The sequence below is a fragment of the Ascaphus truei genome, chromosome 3 (assembly GCF_040206685.1).
Source record: "Ascaphus truei isolate aAscTru1 chromosome 3, aAscTru1.hap1, whole genome shotgun sequence".
NCBI lineage: Eukaryota > Metazoa > Chordata > Amphibia > Anura > Ascaphidae > Ascaphus > Ascaphus truei.
Window position 1 is genome coordinate 61,243,934 of NC_134485.1, and position 16,125 is coordinate 61,260,058.

At 42.8% G+C, this 16,125-nt stretch overlaps 1 protein-coding gene across 1 annotated transcript in view; it reads right to left on the reverse strand.

The window, feature by feature from the left end:
• Positions 1–16,125, reverse strand: part of ACE2 (angiotensin converting enzyme 2) — a 71,960-nt gene that overhangs the window by 14,590 nt on the left and 41,245 nt on the right. The window contains exons 13-16 of the mRNA XM_075594116.1: positions 15,023–15,165; positions 13,317–13,366; positions 10,743–10,843; positions 7,049–7,168 (exon numbers count right to left, since the gene is read on the reverse strand). Coding sequence (XP_075450231.1) covers positions 7,049–7,168; positions 10,743–10,843; positions 13,317–13,366; positions 15,023–15,165 — 414 coding nt within the window. The remainder of the gene's footprint in view (positions 1–7,048; positions 7,169–10,742; positions 10,844–13,316; positions 13,367–15,022; positions 15,166–16,125) is intronic.

The window sequence follows — 16,125 nt, forward strand, 5'->3', positions numbered from 1 at the left end:
GGAGCACAGCAGCGTTTCTCTGCAGCATACCAGCTAGCGGATCGCCAAAAAATGAGGGTAACTCCAAACAGGGATGAGTATTAAAAAAGTGATTTAATGGTCAGTACAAAAAACAAACAATGGTAGGAACGCACCTACGCGTTTCGTCCGTAAAGGACTTTCTCAAGACACCTTGAGAAAGTCCTTTACGGACGAAACGCGTAGGTGCGTTCCTACCATTGTTTGTTTTTTGTACTGACCATTAAATCACTTTTTTATACTCATCCCTGTTTGGAGTTACCCTCATTTTTTGGCGATCCGCTAGCTGGTATGCTGCAGAGAAACGCTGCTGTGCTCCTCTACATCCTTGCTGTTTGTGTTTACCCTGAGAGGACTGCACGCTGGAACGGATCCACCAATCAAGGACACCACCAAGGAAGGTAAAGGGCCTCGGCCCATTATACTATTACCCTCCAGAGTTATTTCCCCAGGGTGTAGTACACTATTATTAGGAGACCTATTTTGGGGTACCCGCGTGGGGACCACCAGGCCTCTAGTTTCTCACCCTGGGATGTTATGGATTATACTCTATGTCCTTGAACCTGGATCCATTATGGAATATGGAATTATTACAATAATAATGAGCTATTTATGGTGATGCACCAAAACACTACTTACCTATCAGGACATCAGCAGGCTGCATCTTGACAGATACTCTTGGACATCCTCTGCTCACTGTGGCTGGCACAGGGGAGACAAGGGCAGGTTCTCCATGGGACGTCCCTCTGGGGGTTGTTTCCACGGCTGGGCTTGCATTCTCTGTGGGCGTCAGCCAGGCACTGGCACCTGACCCCTTAGAAGCTTGTGAACGTTGCCCCTGATGGGGTCCCCCAGACCGCTCACGGTCCGGGCAATGTGGCCGGATGTGGCCCACCTTGTGGCAATGATGGCACCTTATCTCATGCCTGAACTCCCCAGTATAGGGCGTGTTGCTGCCCTATGTTTGGGAGTCCACTGAGGTGCAGACTGGTCCCCCCTAGCCGGAATGGCTGCTTCTCTAGGGACTGCTGCGTTGCTCACCAAGGCTCTGGTGGTTACACACTCCTCTGCCAGCCTCTCCTGCTTGAACTCCTCTGTAACAAGAGGGGGGTGGGAGGCTTTTCCCACCAGCCGGTCCAATATCTGGATTCGATGTGCTGGAGTGGCCCTCACCAGGGTCAGCAGCTGGAGACATTCTGCGTGCGTAGCTCCCTCTCCCAATACAGCCAGGAAAGCTAGGAGCTCAGGGATGACAAGTCCAACAATTGTAACAGCCTGTCTCTCTGCCTCCACTGATGTCAAGCCACCAATTTTCAGATGGTCCCCCTTCACTAATTGTGGGGTCATCCAGGCTTCGTGAGCCAATATATCCAGCTCAAAATGTGCTTTGTTCTTGTGTCCCACTGGCAGTCCATAAGCATCACATCGCTCCACTACCTGGATTCTGGTCCAGGCATGGTAATGCTCAGCCCGATCACGCATGATGAGATGAAGGGCTCAAGGGTGAGTAAAGGGAAACAGTGTAATATTTCTTGTTATATCTTGCAAAACATATTTGTCTGATATCACTAGTCATAGGAGCTCGCAGTCTACACGGCTACCACTGTGTTGCAGAGTCTCGCATTAAACTGCAAACACAGGTTCAATCTGTATCCCACCACGCTGCCACCAATTTAATATATATGCTTGTCACGAGAGAACAGACAATATATCTAATAACCGGGCCAGATTGAACAAGACTAGGATATAGTAAACTGAATGAGTTTATTTCCTATGAGCAGAACAGACAATACATCAAGCAAATAACATTACAGAAATATTCACACTTACTGGGGTTGGACAAGGAGATATTCAGCCGAATAGCAGCTCCTTAGTTGTTATTGGCCACAACAAGCACGACAAGCACAGGAATAAGGGCTGCAAGCAACTATATGGATGCAGGCCACCCATTCCTAACATGGCAGTTCAGTTATTGGTGAACAATTATCTTGTCCCAACCACCGGTTGCCAGGTAACGCGAGAAGCTGGGTATACCCAGCCCCTCAGTAATACACCCCTCCCCTGTAGCTACTTGGCCAGCCCATTTATAAAAAACTATGACCTGATGCCTTCGTTGCCATCCTGTCTAGCAAAAATGCTTATTGGGCAGGGGTCTTTCATGTAGGGTGTTACATTTGACAGGTCACAATGGTTAGTATCCATCTGTGAGAGCTGGCTGCATAGGCAATGAGGCGAGTCACTTCCCCGGATGTACAGGCTTTTTTCTCACCTCTGAGGAACTTCTCCACAACAAAGCCTTTCAAGTAGCCTCCTTTGATCAGCATATGGCCTCATTAACACATCAGAGGACTCATATAACTCACACTGCCTTTCTGAATGCAAATATGGCATAAATTATTACATGGGGAAATCATACTTTCTATTGGTAAGAAGGGGTTAACAATCCCTGGGCCACCTGCTATAGGTGGGATTTAACTTGTGTCCAAATATCACCGTTATAGCATGTATACAATGAAAGATATACTTTTTTCACTTTATCCATTGTCAGGAATACAATACAATACCATTTCTCCCTCTCTCCATGTTAATACATAACATAGCAATTAATTCTACTGAAGCAGGGGGATGCAGATCAACATATACACAATATGGTTAACACTTTCCCTCCTGACATGATTTATACACACATAGTAATATAACACAGACTGCTGGGGAAATACATCTCAGACCTGGGCAATTCTGCTGAAGCAGGGGGGCGCAGATCAACATATATACAGATCCCATTAACCCCTCATACCCCGATCATGACATGGGTAAGCCGAAGTCGAGAGCCAGAGGGGGAAGTCAGACAAGCCGGTTCAAATCTGTAGGGGTAAAGACAAACAGGAGCACAACACAGTTTCCAGGCTTCACAGAAAGCAAGGAGCTATGCAGAGCAAGGAGGAAGTGACAGAGCAAGGTATTTAAAGTGGTATCCACCAATCCGGACGGGGGCGTGACGAGGAGCAGCTCCTGAGAGGCTGGGAGTAACAGGGCTCAGCTGAGAGTGCTGGGGGCGTGGCAAGAACTCCCAGGCTGAGCGGGGGGCGGAGGCAGGCATGGCGCGCGTGTTACAAGTGCCAGGGATAGATGCGCGCTCTGTAACACCGGCGCGAGAATCCAAGATGGTGGCGCGGGGTGAGTAGCAGTAAGTGCCGTGCGGCGGCAAGGGTAGCGATGGGGGCAGAGGCAGCGGCAGCTGCAGTACTGGTAGTGGGAAAAGGATGGGTCACGTCGCAGGGGACGTGGTCCACGATTCCTTACAGTACCCCCCCTTCAGGATCGACCTCCGGACGATCCATCCAAGGCTTCTGTGTGAATTTCTTATGGAAGCAATCCAAGAGAACTGGAGCATGGATGTCCTCCTTGGGTACCCAAGAGCGTTCTTCTGGGCCATAACCCTTCCAGTGAACAAGGAATTGTATCTTTCCTCTGGATACGTGAGAATCCTTGATTGTCTGGATTTCGAATTCAGGGTGTCCTTGGACCGTGATTAATTTGGGTTTATGGGTCTTAGCAGGGAACCGTTTGCTCTGAACAAATGGCTTGAGCAAGGAAACGTGAAATACGTTTGTAATCCTCATGGAAGACGGAAGTTGCAGACGAATTGCCACAGGATTGATTTGTTCCTGGATCAGAAAAGGCCCTAATAATCGGGGTGCCAATTTCGGGGTCGGAGACTTCAACTTGATGTTCTTGGACGTAAGCCAAACTCGGTCCCCTGGCTTGTAATTAGGGGCCTGTTGACGACGGTGGTCTGCCTGAGACTTGAATTTCTGAGCGGCGCTTAGAAGCACGGACTGGATCTTGATCCATGACTCCTGAAAAGTAGTTACCCGTTCATCAGCCGCCGGCACTCCTATCGGAATGTTTGAGATTGGAAACCATAATTCACGAAGTACGGGGTTTCGTGCGTGGATTCATTACGAAGTGAATTGGTTGCAAATTCTGCCCAAGGTAGCAGGTCAACCCAATTATCCTGGGAGTCAGAAACAAAACACCGTAGGTATTGTTCCAGCGTTTGATTTAGTCTTTCTGTTTGCCCATTAGTCTGGGGGTGATAGCCTGACGAGAAGGATAGCGCCATGCCAAGCCTCTTGGAGAAAGCCCACCAAAATTTCGATATAAATTGCGTGCCTCGGTCCGAGACTATGGATGTAGGTATCCCATGGATGCGAAACACCTCCTTGGTGAAGATATCAGCTAGGGTGGGTGAGGAGGAAAGTCCTTTGAGTGGAACAAAGTGGGCCTGTTTTGAAAAACGGTCAACGATGACCAAAATGGTATTCATCCCTCTGGAAGGGGGTAGATCCACAATGAAATCCATTTAAATATGTGACCATATACGTTCAGGTACTGGTAAGGGCATGAGCAAGCCTGAGGGTCTTTGATGAAGAGTCTTGTTTTGTGCGCATACTGGACAAGCACTAGTAAATTCATGAACCATCTTTGCCATATTGGGCCACCAAAAAGTACACTCGATAAGATCCAAAGTTCTTTTGAAGCCGAGATTGCCTGTACGGACGGAGTGGCCCCATTCTAGTATCTTTTGATGGAACCTGGGTGCGGCATAAAGAGTTCCTTCCGGTACTTCTAGACCACTCGGAATTTGTGTTTGAGCTTCAACGATTTTTTCGAGAATATCAAATGAGTTGGCGGAAATTATAAACTTAGAGGGTACGATAGTTTCAGGGGTTTCTTCGATCTTTCCTCAGGAGAAAATTGTCTGGACAAGGCATCAGCTTTTGTGTTTTTAGAACCGGGAATATAACACAGAGTATAATTAAATCTTGAGAAAAATAGTGCCCAACGGGCTTGACGAGACCCCAGACGACGTGCATTTTCGATTTAAAGAAGATTTTTATGATCGGTCAATATAGAAATAGGTTCGCGGGAGCCTTCCAGGAGATGTCGCCATTCCTGTAAGGCCATCTTGATAGCCAAGAGCTCTCTATTGCCAACATCATAGTTCTTTTCAGCGGGAGAGAACTTCTTTGAAAAAATACCGCATGGATGGAGCTTATCTTGAGGGAAGAATCTCTGGGACAGGATGGCGCCTGCACCACAATCATACGCATCAACTTCTAAAGTAAAAGGAAGACTAACATTGGGACGTCGCAGAATGGGTGCCGAGACAAAAGCTTGTTTCAGGGTTTCAAAGGTCGAGACGGCCTGCGGAGGCCATACAGACGGGTCAGCTCCCTTCTTGGTAAGGGCAGTAATGGGATCCACAGTGGTAGAACATTTTCGGATGAATTTTCTATAGTTATTGGAGAAGCCCAAAAAACGCTGGATGGCTTTGAGAGAGTTTGGCTGAGGCCAATCCAAAACAGCCTTAAGTTTTTCTGGGTCCATTGAAAATCCTTTATCTGAAATTATATAGCCTAAGAAGGCAGTAGAGGCTTGATTAAAAAGACATTTCTCAAGCTTAGCTTAGAGATTATTGACACGAAGGCAAGCGAGAACGAGCCTGGTATGCTGGACATGATCTTGAAGATTTTTAGAAAAAATGAGGATATTGTCCAGATAGACGATTACGAAAGAGTTGAGGACATCACGGAAGACATCATTCATAAAATCCTGAAAAACAGCAGGGGCATTGCATAAGCCGAAAGGCATTACAAGATACTCGTAGTGGCCGCTTCTGGTATTGAAGGCAGTCTTCCATTCACCGCCATCTCAGATGCGAACAAGATTGTAGGCTCCTCGGAGGTCTAGCTTAGACATTTTTTTTGCCCCTTGAAGCCTATCAAAAAGTTCGGAGATCAGCGGAAGGGGGTACCGATTTTTTGAGATTGAGCCCTCGGTAATCAATGCATGGTCTCAGGGATCCGTCTTTCTTCATGATGGTAAGCCGAAGTCAAGAGCCAGAGGGGGAAGTCAGACAAGCCGGTTCAAATCTGTCGGGGTAAAGACAAACAGGAGCACGACACAGTTTCCAGGCTACACAGAAAGCAAGGAGCTATGCAGAGCAAGAAGGAAGTGACAGAGCAGGGTATAAAAGTGGTATCCACCAATCCGGACGGGGGCGTGACGAGGAGCAGCTCCTGAGAGGCTGGGAGTAACAGGGCTCAGCTGAGAGTGCAGGTGGCGTGGCAAGAGCTCCCGGGCTGAGCGGGGGCGGAGGCAGGCATGGCGCGCGTGTTACAAGTGCCAGGGATAGATGCGCATTCTGTAACACAAGCGCGAGAACCCAAGCTGACGGCCGCGGTGTGACTAGCAGTAAGTGCTGCACGGCGGCAAGGGTAGCGATGGGGGGCAGAGGCAACGGCAGCTGCAGTGCTGGTAGTGGGTAAGGAGGGGTCACGTCGCATGGGACGTGGCCCCCGATTCCTTACAGTACTGTGGCAAACTGAAAATTGAAGCACAATAGAGATCAATCCAGATATTAAGCATGTAGCATCATAGAGCATAGTTCATGATACATCACCAAAATGCCGTCAGTAAAAAGCAAAGTGCAAAGTCCCTTGATGGTGAGAAGAAAGGGGTCCCCCTCCAAACACATACGTGTATATATATATATATATATATATATATATATAGTGGTTGACAAATCACCAAAAAATCTACTCGCCACACAAAAAAATCTACTCGCCACCTAGTACCAAACGTGTGCTGCTTGGGCCAATATTTACTTGGCCGGGGGTTAAATCCACTCGCCCTGGGCGAGCAAATGTATAGGTTTGTCGAACACTGTATATATACATACATACATACACAGCCCCTGTGTTCAAGGAATGTAATACAATGTGCTTAGCTGCTACGCATTCTGTTTTTATGCCTTTGAAGGGCAACATTAATTTTGGCATAAAAGTAAAAGGAAATAATTACATACTTTATAACTGAGTAATGTTATTTTTCATAACAAATGGAATGGAAATAGAATTTGTTATGGGTTTTATGAATTTTCTTAATGTGCTATGTACTTTACTCTGATATATTCATCAATACTTTCCCATTATAAATAAGCTTAAAGACTAATTTACTTTACCTAACTGCATCTTCCACTTCGGATTTTGGTACGATAACGGAAAAGGAAGTGTTTGGCATGACAACATGGAAAAAGAAGGAGATTCTGGCGGTTTCATTGAACAAAATCACATTTTCGGCACTGTGGAAAAAAAACATTGCATGTTAAAAATAGAGGGAGGAACAAGGTAGAAAAATAATGATAACATGATTTAATTCCTTAAAATTGTACTATTTCATTTTTTACTAGAAAGAGAAAGCAATAGGTTAATTTATTTATTTACAAAATGTTCAACCAGGAAGTAATGACAAAATGATTAACAGTGCTGCACACCTACACAGTAAAAGAAGCAAAATACTTGCGGTTGATCACCGGTGCTCCTGGGTCAGGGAAATTCTGTCAAAAATTCTAGACTAAGGCATGAAAGGATCCAAGGCACTACGGATTTCTAGAAAAAATTATTATCAAAATTCAGCACAACGTTTCAACCTTCTCTGAGGTCTTTCTCAAGTGACTAACATCTGTTAGTCATGAAAAATTCTTGTGGAGTCAGATCTCAGATGATGAAGTGCTGCATGTGGTTAGTGGTAAGAACAATGCCTTAGAAATTAGTAAACCTAATATATAACTAATATATATCCCAGTTACAGCTCTTCTAGGTCCAGATCCACACAGCAACGCTAACCTGAAGTTAGAAAAAGCTTTACTGTATAGCTACAAAAGCCAATAACATAATGTTACATCATGTTTTCCTCCTTAAAGAGCATTGTGTTAACTATAATGGCCGTTTGTGTGGTAATGAGATTCAAATTATATGCAAATGAGGCATTACAATAACAGCGCATGTCCACAAAATTGTGTTAAGGTTAACGTGAGGATGTTATGTTAGGTCCTACCTAAACTTGGTGTTACACCCATCCAGACACTGTAAAAGTCTTTTTTCTGGGTCTGGATGTGAGTACACATTCAAAAGCATGGACCCCCCACAGCTCCATCGCTGCAGACACTGTCCTGGGCACCACCAACTTTTGCTTGTTTGACTGCGACACCGAGAAGAGTTAGGCTGCGGCCAGGGTGATGCTGGGCGGACGCGCGTGCTCGTGATCAGCACGATCAAACACATTGCTACAATATGTGTTTGTCCAGCTTGAGTGCGCTCGTGCACATGCCCGTGAGCGCATGGCGCTCAGCTGCTTGGTGACGCTGGAGCGTCACGTGAGCTGTTTGTAAGGAATCCACACCTCAGTTTACTGTTTACCTTGCCTTGCAGAACTGTGCAGTCCTGGAACACTCCCTCTGGTATCTACAGCAGCTGAGCTAGCTATAACTGCAGCCCTAGCCTGGGATCAGTCATTAGAGCAATGCTGTCACACGCCCCTTCTGCTATTGGTTCGCTGACCTTTAAATACTGCATTCCCCACAATGCTTCTCTGCCAAGCATAATCCTGCTTGGATGTTTACTGTGTTTGCCACAAGCTACCTGTTTGGCCGCCTTGTTCCTGTTTCCGTATTCCTAGTTCATGTTTCTAGTTCATGTTCCTAGTTCCTGGTTCCTGTCCTGGTCAATGTGCTGAAGCATTGGTTTCCCAGCATATCATTCAGCCCCACATTGCCAGTGGCCTGCTGCCTTTCCCATAGCAGAAGCCTGCCTTCTGAGTCCTGAGGTCTGCTGCTCTCTCTTTTCGCAGAGGCCAGTTCTGGACTCCTGCGCTGAAGCATTGGTTTACCAGTGCTGCCTGGCGGTGTGCCCACTCCGGTCAGCATTCTCCTTCCTCAGACCGGTACCATGGGCCATGGTCGCCACTCGCGCAGAACCCGCTCCCGCCTTGCAGCTATTACGCTGAAGCGGGACCTAGTTGACTTCCTGTTGCCGAAACTCCGCTTGGATAACGTTTACCCTGATGTCTCCTATCCTGTCGTCCACTACTACGCTGGTCTCTCCAGTCCCGACCCTGGCTCGTTTGACTATGGATTTCGCATTCCGGATCAGCCTACGCGGTCTAAGGTCGGTGCTTATATAACCCCACCTCAGCCACGTGGTCCGACCCTGGTTTGTGGCGAGCACAACCGTGACACTGTTCACCCAATGAGGGCGAACCAGCTCCGTGACATCCCCCCGACACGCACCCCAGAGCGCGCAAGTGGCTGGCCACAAATCTCCCAAGCAAAATGAGCGCTGAGCTCGAGCGCTAGCGCACCCTCGTTCACCCTGGCCACAGCCTAGTCTGTCTACATCTGTGTCGTGCTCAATTTGTTCCACTTGCATCTTCATCATCAGTTCGTCAATTTATATTGTTCTCATTTTTGTTGCAATTGAATCTTTGTGCATTTTTTTTTTAATTATATATAGGAACAGGAAGAGTTTATTGATGAATATATTATAATGTTATGTATTTATTTGTCTTTTTGCAGAATTGCAGAAATATGCTGATACATAGAAGCCTTTTTTGTTTGTCAGAGATGAGATACTACAGTACATACTAAATACATTGCACATTAAACTGAATGTTTTTTTTTTCAGTACCCAAAGTTGAATTTCAGTGGTTTGATGAGCTCACCCTCAATTCCTGACATGTTACTGGTTAAGTTTGCCAATTTTTTTTCTTTTTTGAAGTCAGTGTGGCTGCCATGATGTTATCTGCCAATGATGTTCAGGATTTTTATTGCAGAGGAAGCAAAGTTGATCCTGTTGACCATATTTGCCATATTTACTAAGAAAAGTTATATGATAAGACTCGTTCCGGCACCAGAAATTGTCTTACAGAATAGCACCGCGTAGTAAATATGGGCCGTTGTGTTATACACGTGCCTATATGTCAGGAAATTGGGTTTTCCCAGAATTCTTGGGGCCATGGTTCAGCTCTGGGGGATGTCTCAGAACAGATACTGTATTAACTAAAAAAAAATGTAAAAGTGGCACAGGCATAGTCATATACCGCCTGCAAAAATGGTTAGAGTAAGTAATGATGGAATTACGTACAGGAATATTGTCTTCATGCCACAAAGATACAGTTTCAGTGTTCTACAAATAAAATAGGTATAGTATTGCAAAAAAACGTCATGAATTAAATAGCGATGCATTTGTTAGGAATTTTGCATTTGTTAGAAATTTTGGACTTTTACAGCTGGCAAAAAAAATAAAAAAAATACAGGATGAACACAAAAATATGAACCACAAATTGTGAATAGAAAACATGACTCGCTCTAATTTTTGCTAAAATCTGGAGGATATTTTTGTTGAAATTGATAAGTATTCGTGAAATGTTTAGCACGTTTCAGTGCACATTGTTGGCTCTGTAAATTGATGCTCTTTGTGTAAATATTACTACAAAATGGTTTTGATACATAGATCCCTTAGTCACGAGGAAACTGCAGTAAGAAGGGGTAGTGCAAAAAGTAGCAGCAGCAGCAGCTTTATCAGAAACAAAACTCCCAGCCATAGGGATTTTCTTTTTAGAAACCCGGTGCTGTATAACACCAGTATTGTCAACATTTTCCATGACTGCGATAAATAAGTCCCATCGTGTGCAAAGTAAGACCTGGTTGAGAATATTATACCCGTTTCTATTCGTTTGATCTGATATAATTGTGTCGCATTAGTAATAGTGCCTTACCCCCCTCTCCAATTCTGTAGCTTTAACTAGTGGTTGTTATACTGTAGCAACAATATGGGCTCCAAAAATATGTTCATTAGCTAACATTGAAAGCTACTTACCTAAATGCAACTTCCTGCTTCTTCACTTTGGCAAAATACTTTGACATGGCGTATGCAATTGATGACCTAAACAAGTTATTTTCACTGTCATCCCATATATACTGTGAAATTAAAATGAGAGATTGCTAATATTTCATATAACATGTTCATTCTGCATTCTTAATAGATTTAATTGCAAATATGTCTAGCTGGTGTAAATTTACTTCACATGAAAGGAAAAAGGATATTGCATTTGATCCAATGTACAGTACATTTGGAATATAACCAGTTATTACTACTTAGGGCAGTGGTTCTCAACCTTTTTTGAGCAGGAGCACACATTGAGGAATTTTTTTCCACCTTGGGACATCCCTGCTCATCAGGCCTCACTCACCCCTTTTTGCTCAAACCAACCACACTCACCGTATTCTTACACACCCCACATTCATGCCCTTCATACACACACTTCATATTCACCCTATTCCTCAACACACTTCCCACCGCCCCTTCACACATAGCACACTCATCCCCTTTCTCAATCACACACTACACATTATACACAACACCTTCTCTCATACTCAACACACTCACACCCACGCAACTTTCCCATCATCTGACACACATATAGACCACTCATCCCTGCACACACACACACACACACACACACACACACACACACACACACACACACACACACACACACACACACACACACACACACACACACACACACACACACACACACACACACACAACACTTTCTCCCATTCACACTTCTTCTTATGCAAACTACACACCCTCTCACCTCACACACACAATACACGCCCCTTCTCTTGCTCACAGCATACACCTTCCTTCCCTCCTTACACACAAAGCACTCAACACAACACACACAAAGCCCTCATCTCTTCCCTCACCCCACACAAAGCTGGCAGAATGTTTCCCCGGGGGCCGTAGCACCCATGGCAGAGGATCGCGACACGCCAAGGTATCATGGCACCCTGGTTGGGAAACACTCTTTTAGGGGTTGATTTGCACTTTATAGAATTAACTGCTTAGTTTGCATGCAGGTTAAATAACAGTGCGGAATTGCAATTTGATTAGTTTAATAAAAGTTATTTCTGTTTAGTGTACACATTGGCAACATACAACAATCAAGTTAATATACAGAACGCTAATTGTGGTAAAAAAAAAAAAAGGCATAGCTTGTACCCAGCTAAATATACAGTATTAAGGGATTAAAGCAGCAATTCAAGCAATATCCTACATGTGTGTTTTTTTGTTTTTTTTTAATAAATCAGTTCTGTACTATGAGAAAAAACTTCTAGCATTTAAAAAAAATGTTTTAAAGACATTTGTAATGTTTCTAATATATGAAGCATTTCCAAAGTGACAGCCCCTTCCCCTTCTGATAGGCTCTGGATCTTGAGCTCCGCCCTCTCTCTAGCAGTGCACCAATTGTATCTAGCAACTGGCCAGTCACATAATATTACTGTTAGATGTAAATGCGTAATGCTCTTTTTTCTTTTGACATAATGTTACTGGACTACATTGCCCACAATGCTGTGCAAGAACAATATTAAATAACCCGAGCAAGCATTCGATTACAGGAGAACGGATCAATCTGCAACTCAGCTAATTACTGGTCAGTGTGCAGATTCTATTGATGCACATATTGAATTGGAATTTTTATTTTTTAAACGGCAGCTTGAACTGCAGGTTTAAAGTTCCCAGGTATAACACTGCACCAAAATGAGCACCAGATATTTTCCAAAAGAAGAATCCTATTTGAAGCAGTGATCTTCTTTCCTTTCACAAATCTTACTCCAGTTTTATAGCCTGGAAACTTCGTTAAATCCTTATCATGTAGGGTGAGCAAAATGTATTGCAATGACTAGGTTTTTTTAAAAAATATTTATAAAAAATAACTTTTGGATAATTACTTTTGACTTTTTAATAACAAATAGTGTGATTAAAGGTGTTTTCTTTTCATGCACTGTTTACACTGAGGGAATTTTTGGCATCTACCCTCTTGCCTTAATCAGGATTATTTCACTGATAACATGATTCACTCTCTGTGTATGGGGCAGCAGAGCAAACTTCTGCATGTAATAAAGAGACAATCCAGATTGAGAGCAAGATCATTTAGAACAGGGCTCCCCAGGTACAGTCCTGAAAAGTCATCAATGGGCCAGGTTTTCCGGGCATCACATAGAATACTTATGAAACCTATCTGGTTGGTGACTTTCCAAGACTGAGTTTTGGGAGCACTGATTTTTTTTAATGTTATTTAGCTTGAGTCTTGGAAACCTTAATGTGCAGCAACAACTTGTACTGACTGCATACATTGCCAACAGACTGCAGACAATGTGAGCCAGATGGGAAATGTTTGACTCCTTAATGTGTTACAAACTCCAGCCTATTTGCACCTTTACTGGACTGGATTTTCTTGTGCTGATGAATATTCATCTGACATAGTTCCCACCACAGAATCTATTATAGGTACTAGATAGCACAGGTTTCTCTTTCTAAGATTAGAAAACGTCACCCCAAGACAAAAACATAAGGAGTGATTCTTGTGGACTTTTTTCTTACCGCATTCTTTCCTAAAGCAGATTTTAGGCTTATCCTGACTTTGATTGATTCTAAGAATAAGAGTATAAATAGCATTCATTAGTTATTTCTTCATCATACTGTAGCAGCATACAAAAATACCATTTTATGTATATATTTTTAAATATGAGTGCCCATTCCCACTACAGTAAAAAACAATGCATACCTCTTTGGTCTAAGGGAAAAGGAAGGCACTGATCTGTTAACGTACCTTATACAATGTTATTAGCTACTGTTACTCAATTCTATTAGCAACTAATATAGAACTCTGCTAATCTCTGGCATTTTTTTAATCAATTTCCATTATGCCTTAAATGAGATAAAAATCATTTAATACATCTTATCTAAATTCAATAAGGATATTCTGATACATCGTCTGTTTTGCTGCCTTGCTTCACAGTAGATTTTTCACATATTGTTTATAACCATTGAATTTCATTTTGTAACATTATTAAGTTGGGAACTCCTGCTGATTTTCTTGGTCTCACTGATGTTTAGCACCTGTGCCCTGCTAGATTTCAATGGCGTCTCACTGATAAAAAATCTGTACATTACTATTAAAATGCCAAATTCCAGGACCCTCAAATCTAATTGCTTTTGGTACTTGTATTTGAATCAGCCATCCTCTAGGCAGGAGAAAGAAGGCTTGGAGTTAAAAACGTGTTATCAGGGATAGAGAGGTCCTATTTAGTAAAGTATCCACTGATTTATATACCTCCATAAATACTCCTCTATACAACAAGTGGAGAGATACCTGTGAATACGCTTAAGAATTCTACCTTAAATATGCAAATGTAATCATTTAAATATACAGTGGGTACTTAACTAAATAGGACTCTCTCCCTTTCTCTTCCTCTCCAGCAAAACCCATATTTGAGTGTAGATTGGTCTTTGGCAAAATTGACAAATTTAATCGAATTTTGCTCTATATCTTTTTGCTGTAAAATGAATCTACAGTAGTACCAAGTCTAATGTTTAAAAGATCAGATACTTAATGTATTGCATACAATAAGTACCAGATAATGTAGTACATTTTAAATACAGTTATACATGATAGAAAAATGTTCACAAAACATGAATAAATACCATTTGACTTTAAAGGTCGTATTATTTTAGGAGAGTTATAGGAAAGATTAGTACAGTGGTAATGTTATTGCTTTTGAAGTGTGTGAATGCGCTGGAGTCACGTTTATGAATAGACATGTCAATGAGATGCAGAGGTAGTCATAAAGGGTTAGGGGCCCCCAAAATAAAAGCATACAATTACATCTAAACACAACATTTCCAGAAATCACTCATTGTAAATATTTTACTTTACGAGCACTTTGATACAACATTTTATGAGCATACTAAAATGTTCTCATACATAATGTAAAATTCACATGTTAAATCTGTGTTTCACAAATAGCCTTCATCCGGAAAAGTTCATACATCTGTAGATATAACATAATTGGTATTTTTGACATGTTTACTAAACAGTGCTGTAAATTCTAATGAACCATTCACATTAGGATCCCTTAGTAAATCTGGGCCTTTGTGTGTTGTACTGGTGGTGATCTTGGAAACTCGGCTGCTTTATAATAAAGGAGGTATCGAATCGTGTGTTAATCGGTAATTATTCATTGGTAAAATACACTGTTAGAGCCCGTTAAACTACTGGTAGTGATAAAATAATATTCTCAAAGTACCTGTTTCTAAATTAGTTTGCTGTAGCCACTTGTATAATGGATCAAAGTAGTTGAGCAGAGGTTTGGCATCCATTTCTGTCCCCCCCGTTATGCTCTGCAGTGCCTCAGTCCAGGGTTTAGATTGCCCAAGTTCCAGCATGTCACTGGAAAAGAATGAGACGAGAAAACATGCTGACATTGATCACACCATCTTCATCTCTCATCAGTGTACAAACACTAAAGGGAAACTCTGAAAAACATCTCCCTTTTGTTGTAGCCATTTACATTGATAGTTTGAGATATTAAGGGGGGGGGGGGGATCCAATTGCTTAACACATTAGATATTTCCTGGATAATTCTGGTGCTTCTTGTTTGTACCACAGTAGATTTTGGTAAGACGCTCCTTTAGATCTATATTCAATATGACGTTGTCTTCTCTGTGCTGTAGAAGATTGAGGGGGTCATTTTTTATCTGTCTACCCTTTTGTATCTAAATCTGTCTCCTACCTAAAACCTTTCTCACTTCCTGTCCCACAAGTCTGGGATGCTCTTCCCCTGTCTCTCTCTATCTCTACTTTTAAGGCCCATCTTAAAACACACTTCTTTAATTAAGCATTTGGGTAGCTCCGCTGGCTGATAGTACACATCTTGTATGCATTTACCATGACCCTTGCAGATGCACTTACCATAACACGCCTCCCTACTGTCTCTGTATATTCTTCCTACTTACCATTTAGATTGTAAGCTCTTTGGGGCAGGAACTCCTTTTCACAAGGTCTACTTTTATGTATGAAGCACTTATTCCTATTGTCACGTGTATTACTGCTGTGAAGCTCTATGTACATGATTGGCGCCATATAAATATAGATATACATACATCCACCGAAGCAGCCATTCAGGAGGTTTTTGTTACTGAAAATCCCCATTGAGTTCAATGGGGATTTTCAACCAGAAACTGCCCAAACAGTCACTTCTAGAGATGGGTGATTTTTTTGGGGTGTCTCTCGATCTGCCTCGGATCGGCCGGTTCCTTTGGTCCTCGGATTTCCGCGAATCTGTCTCACAAAAGCAAATCCGCATTTTCTGATTTTTTTTTCTTTTCTTTTTGAGAGCAATCTGAAATC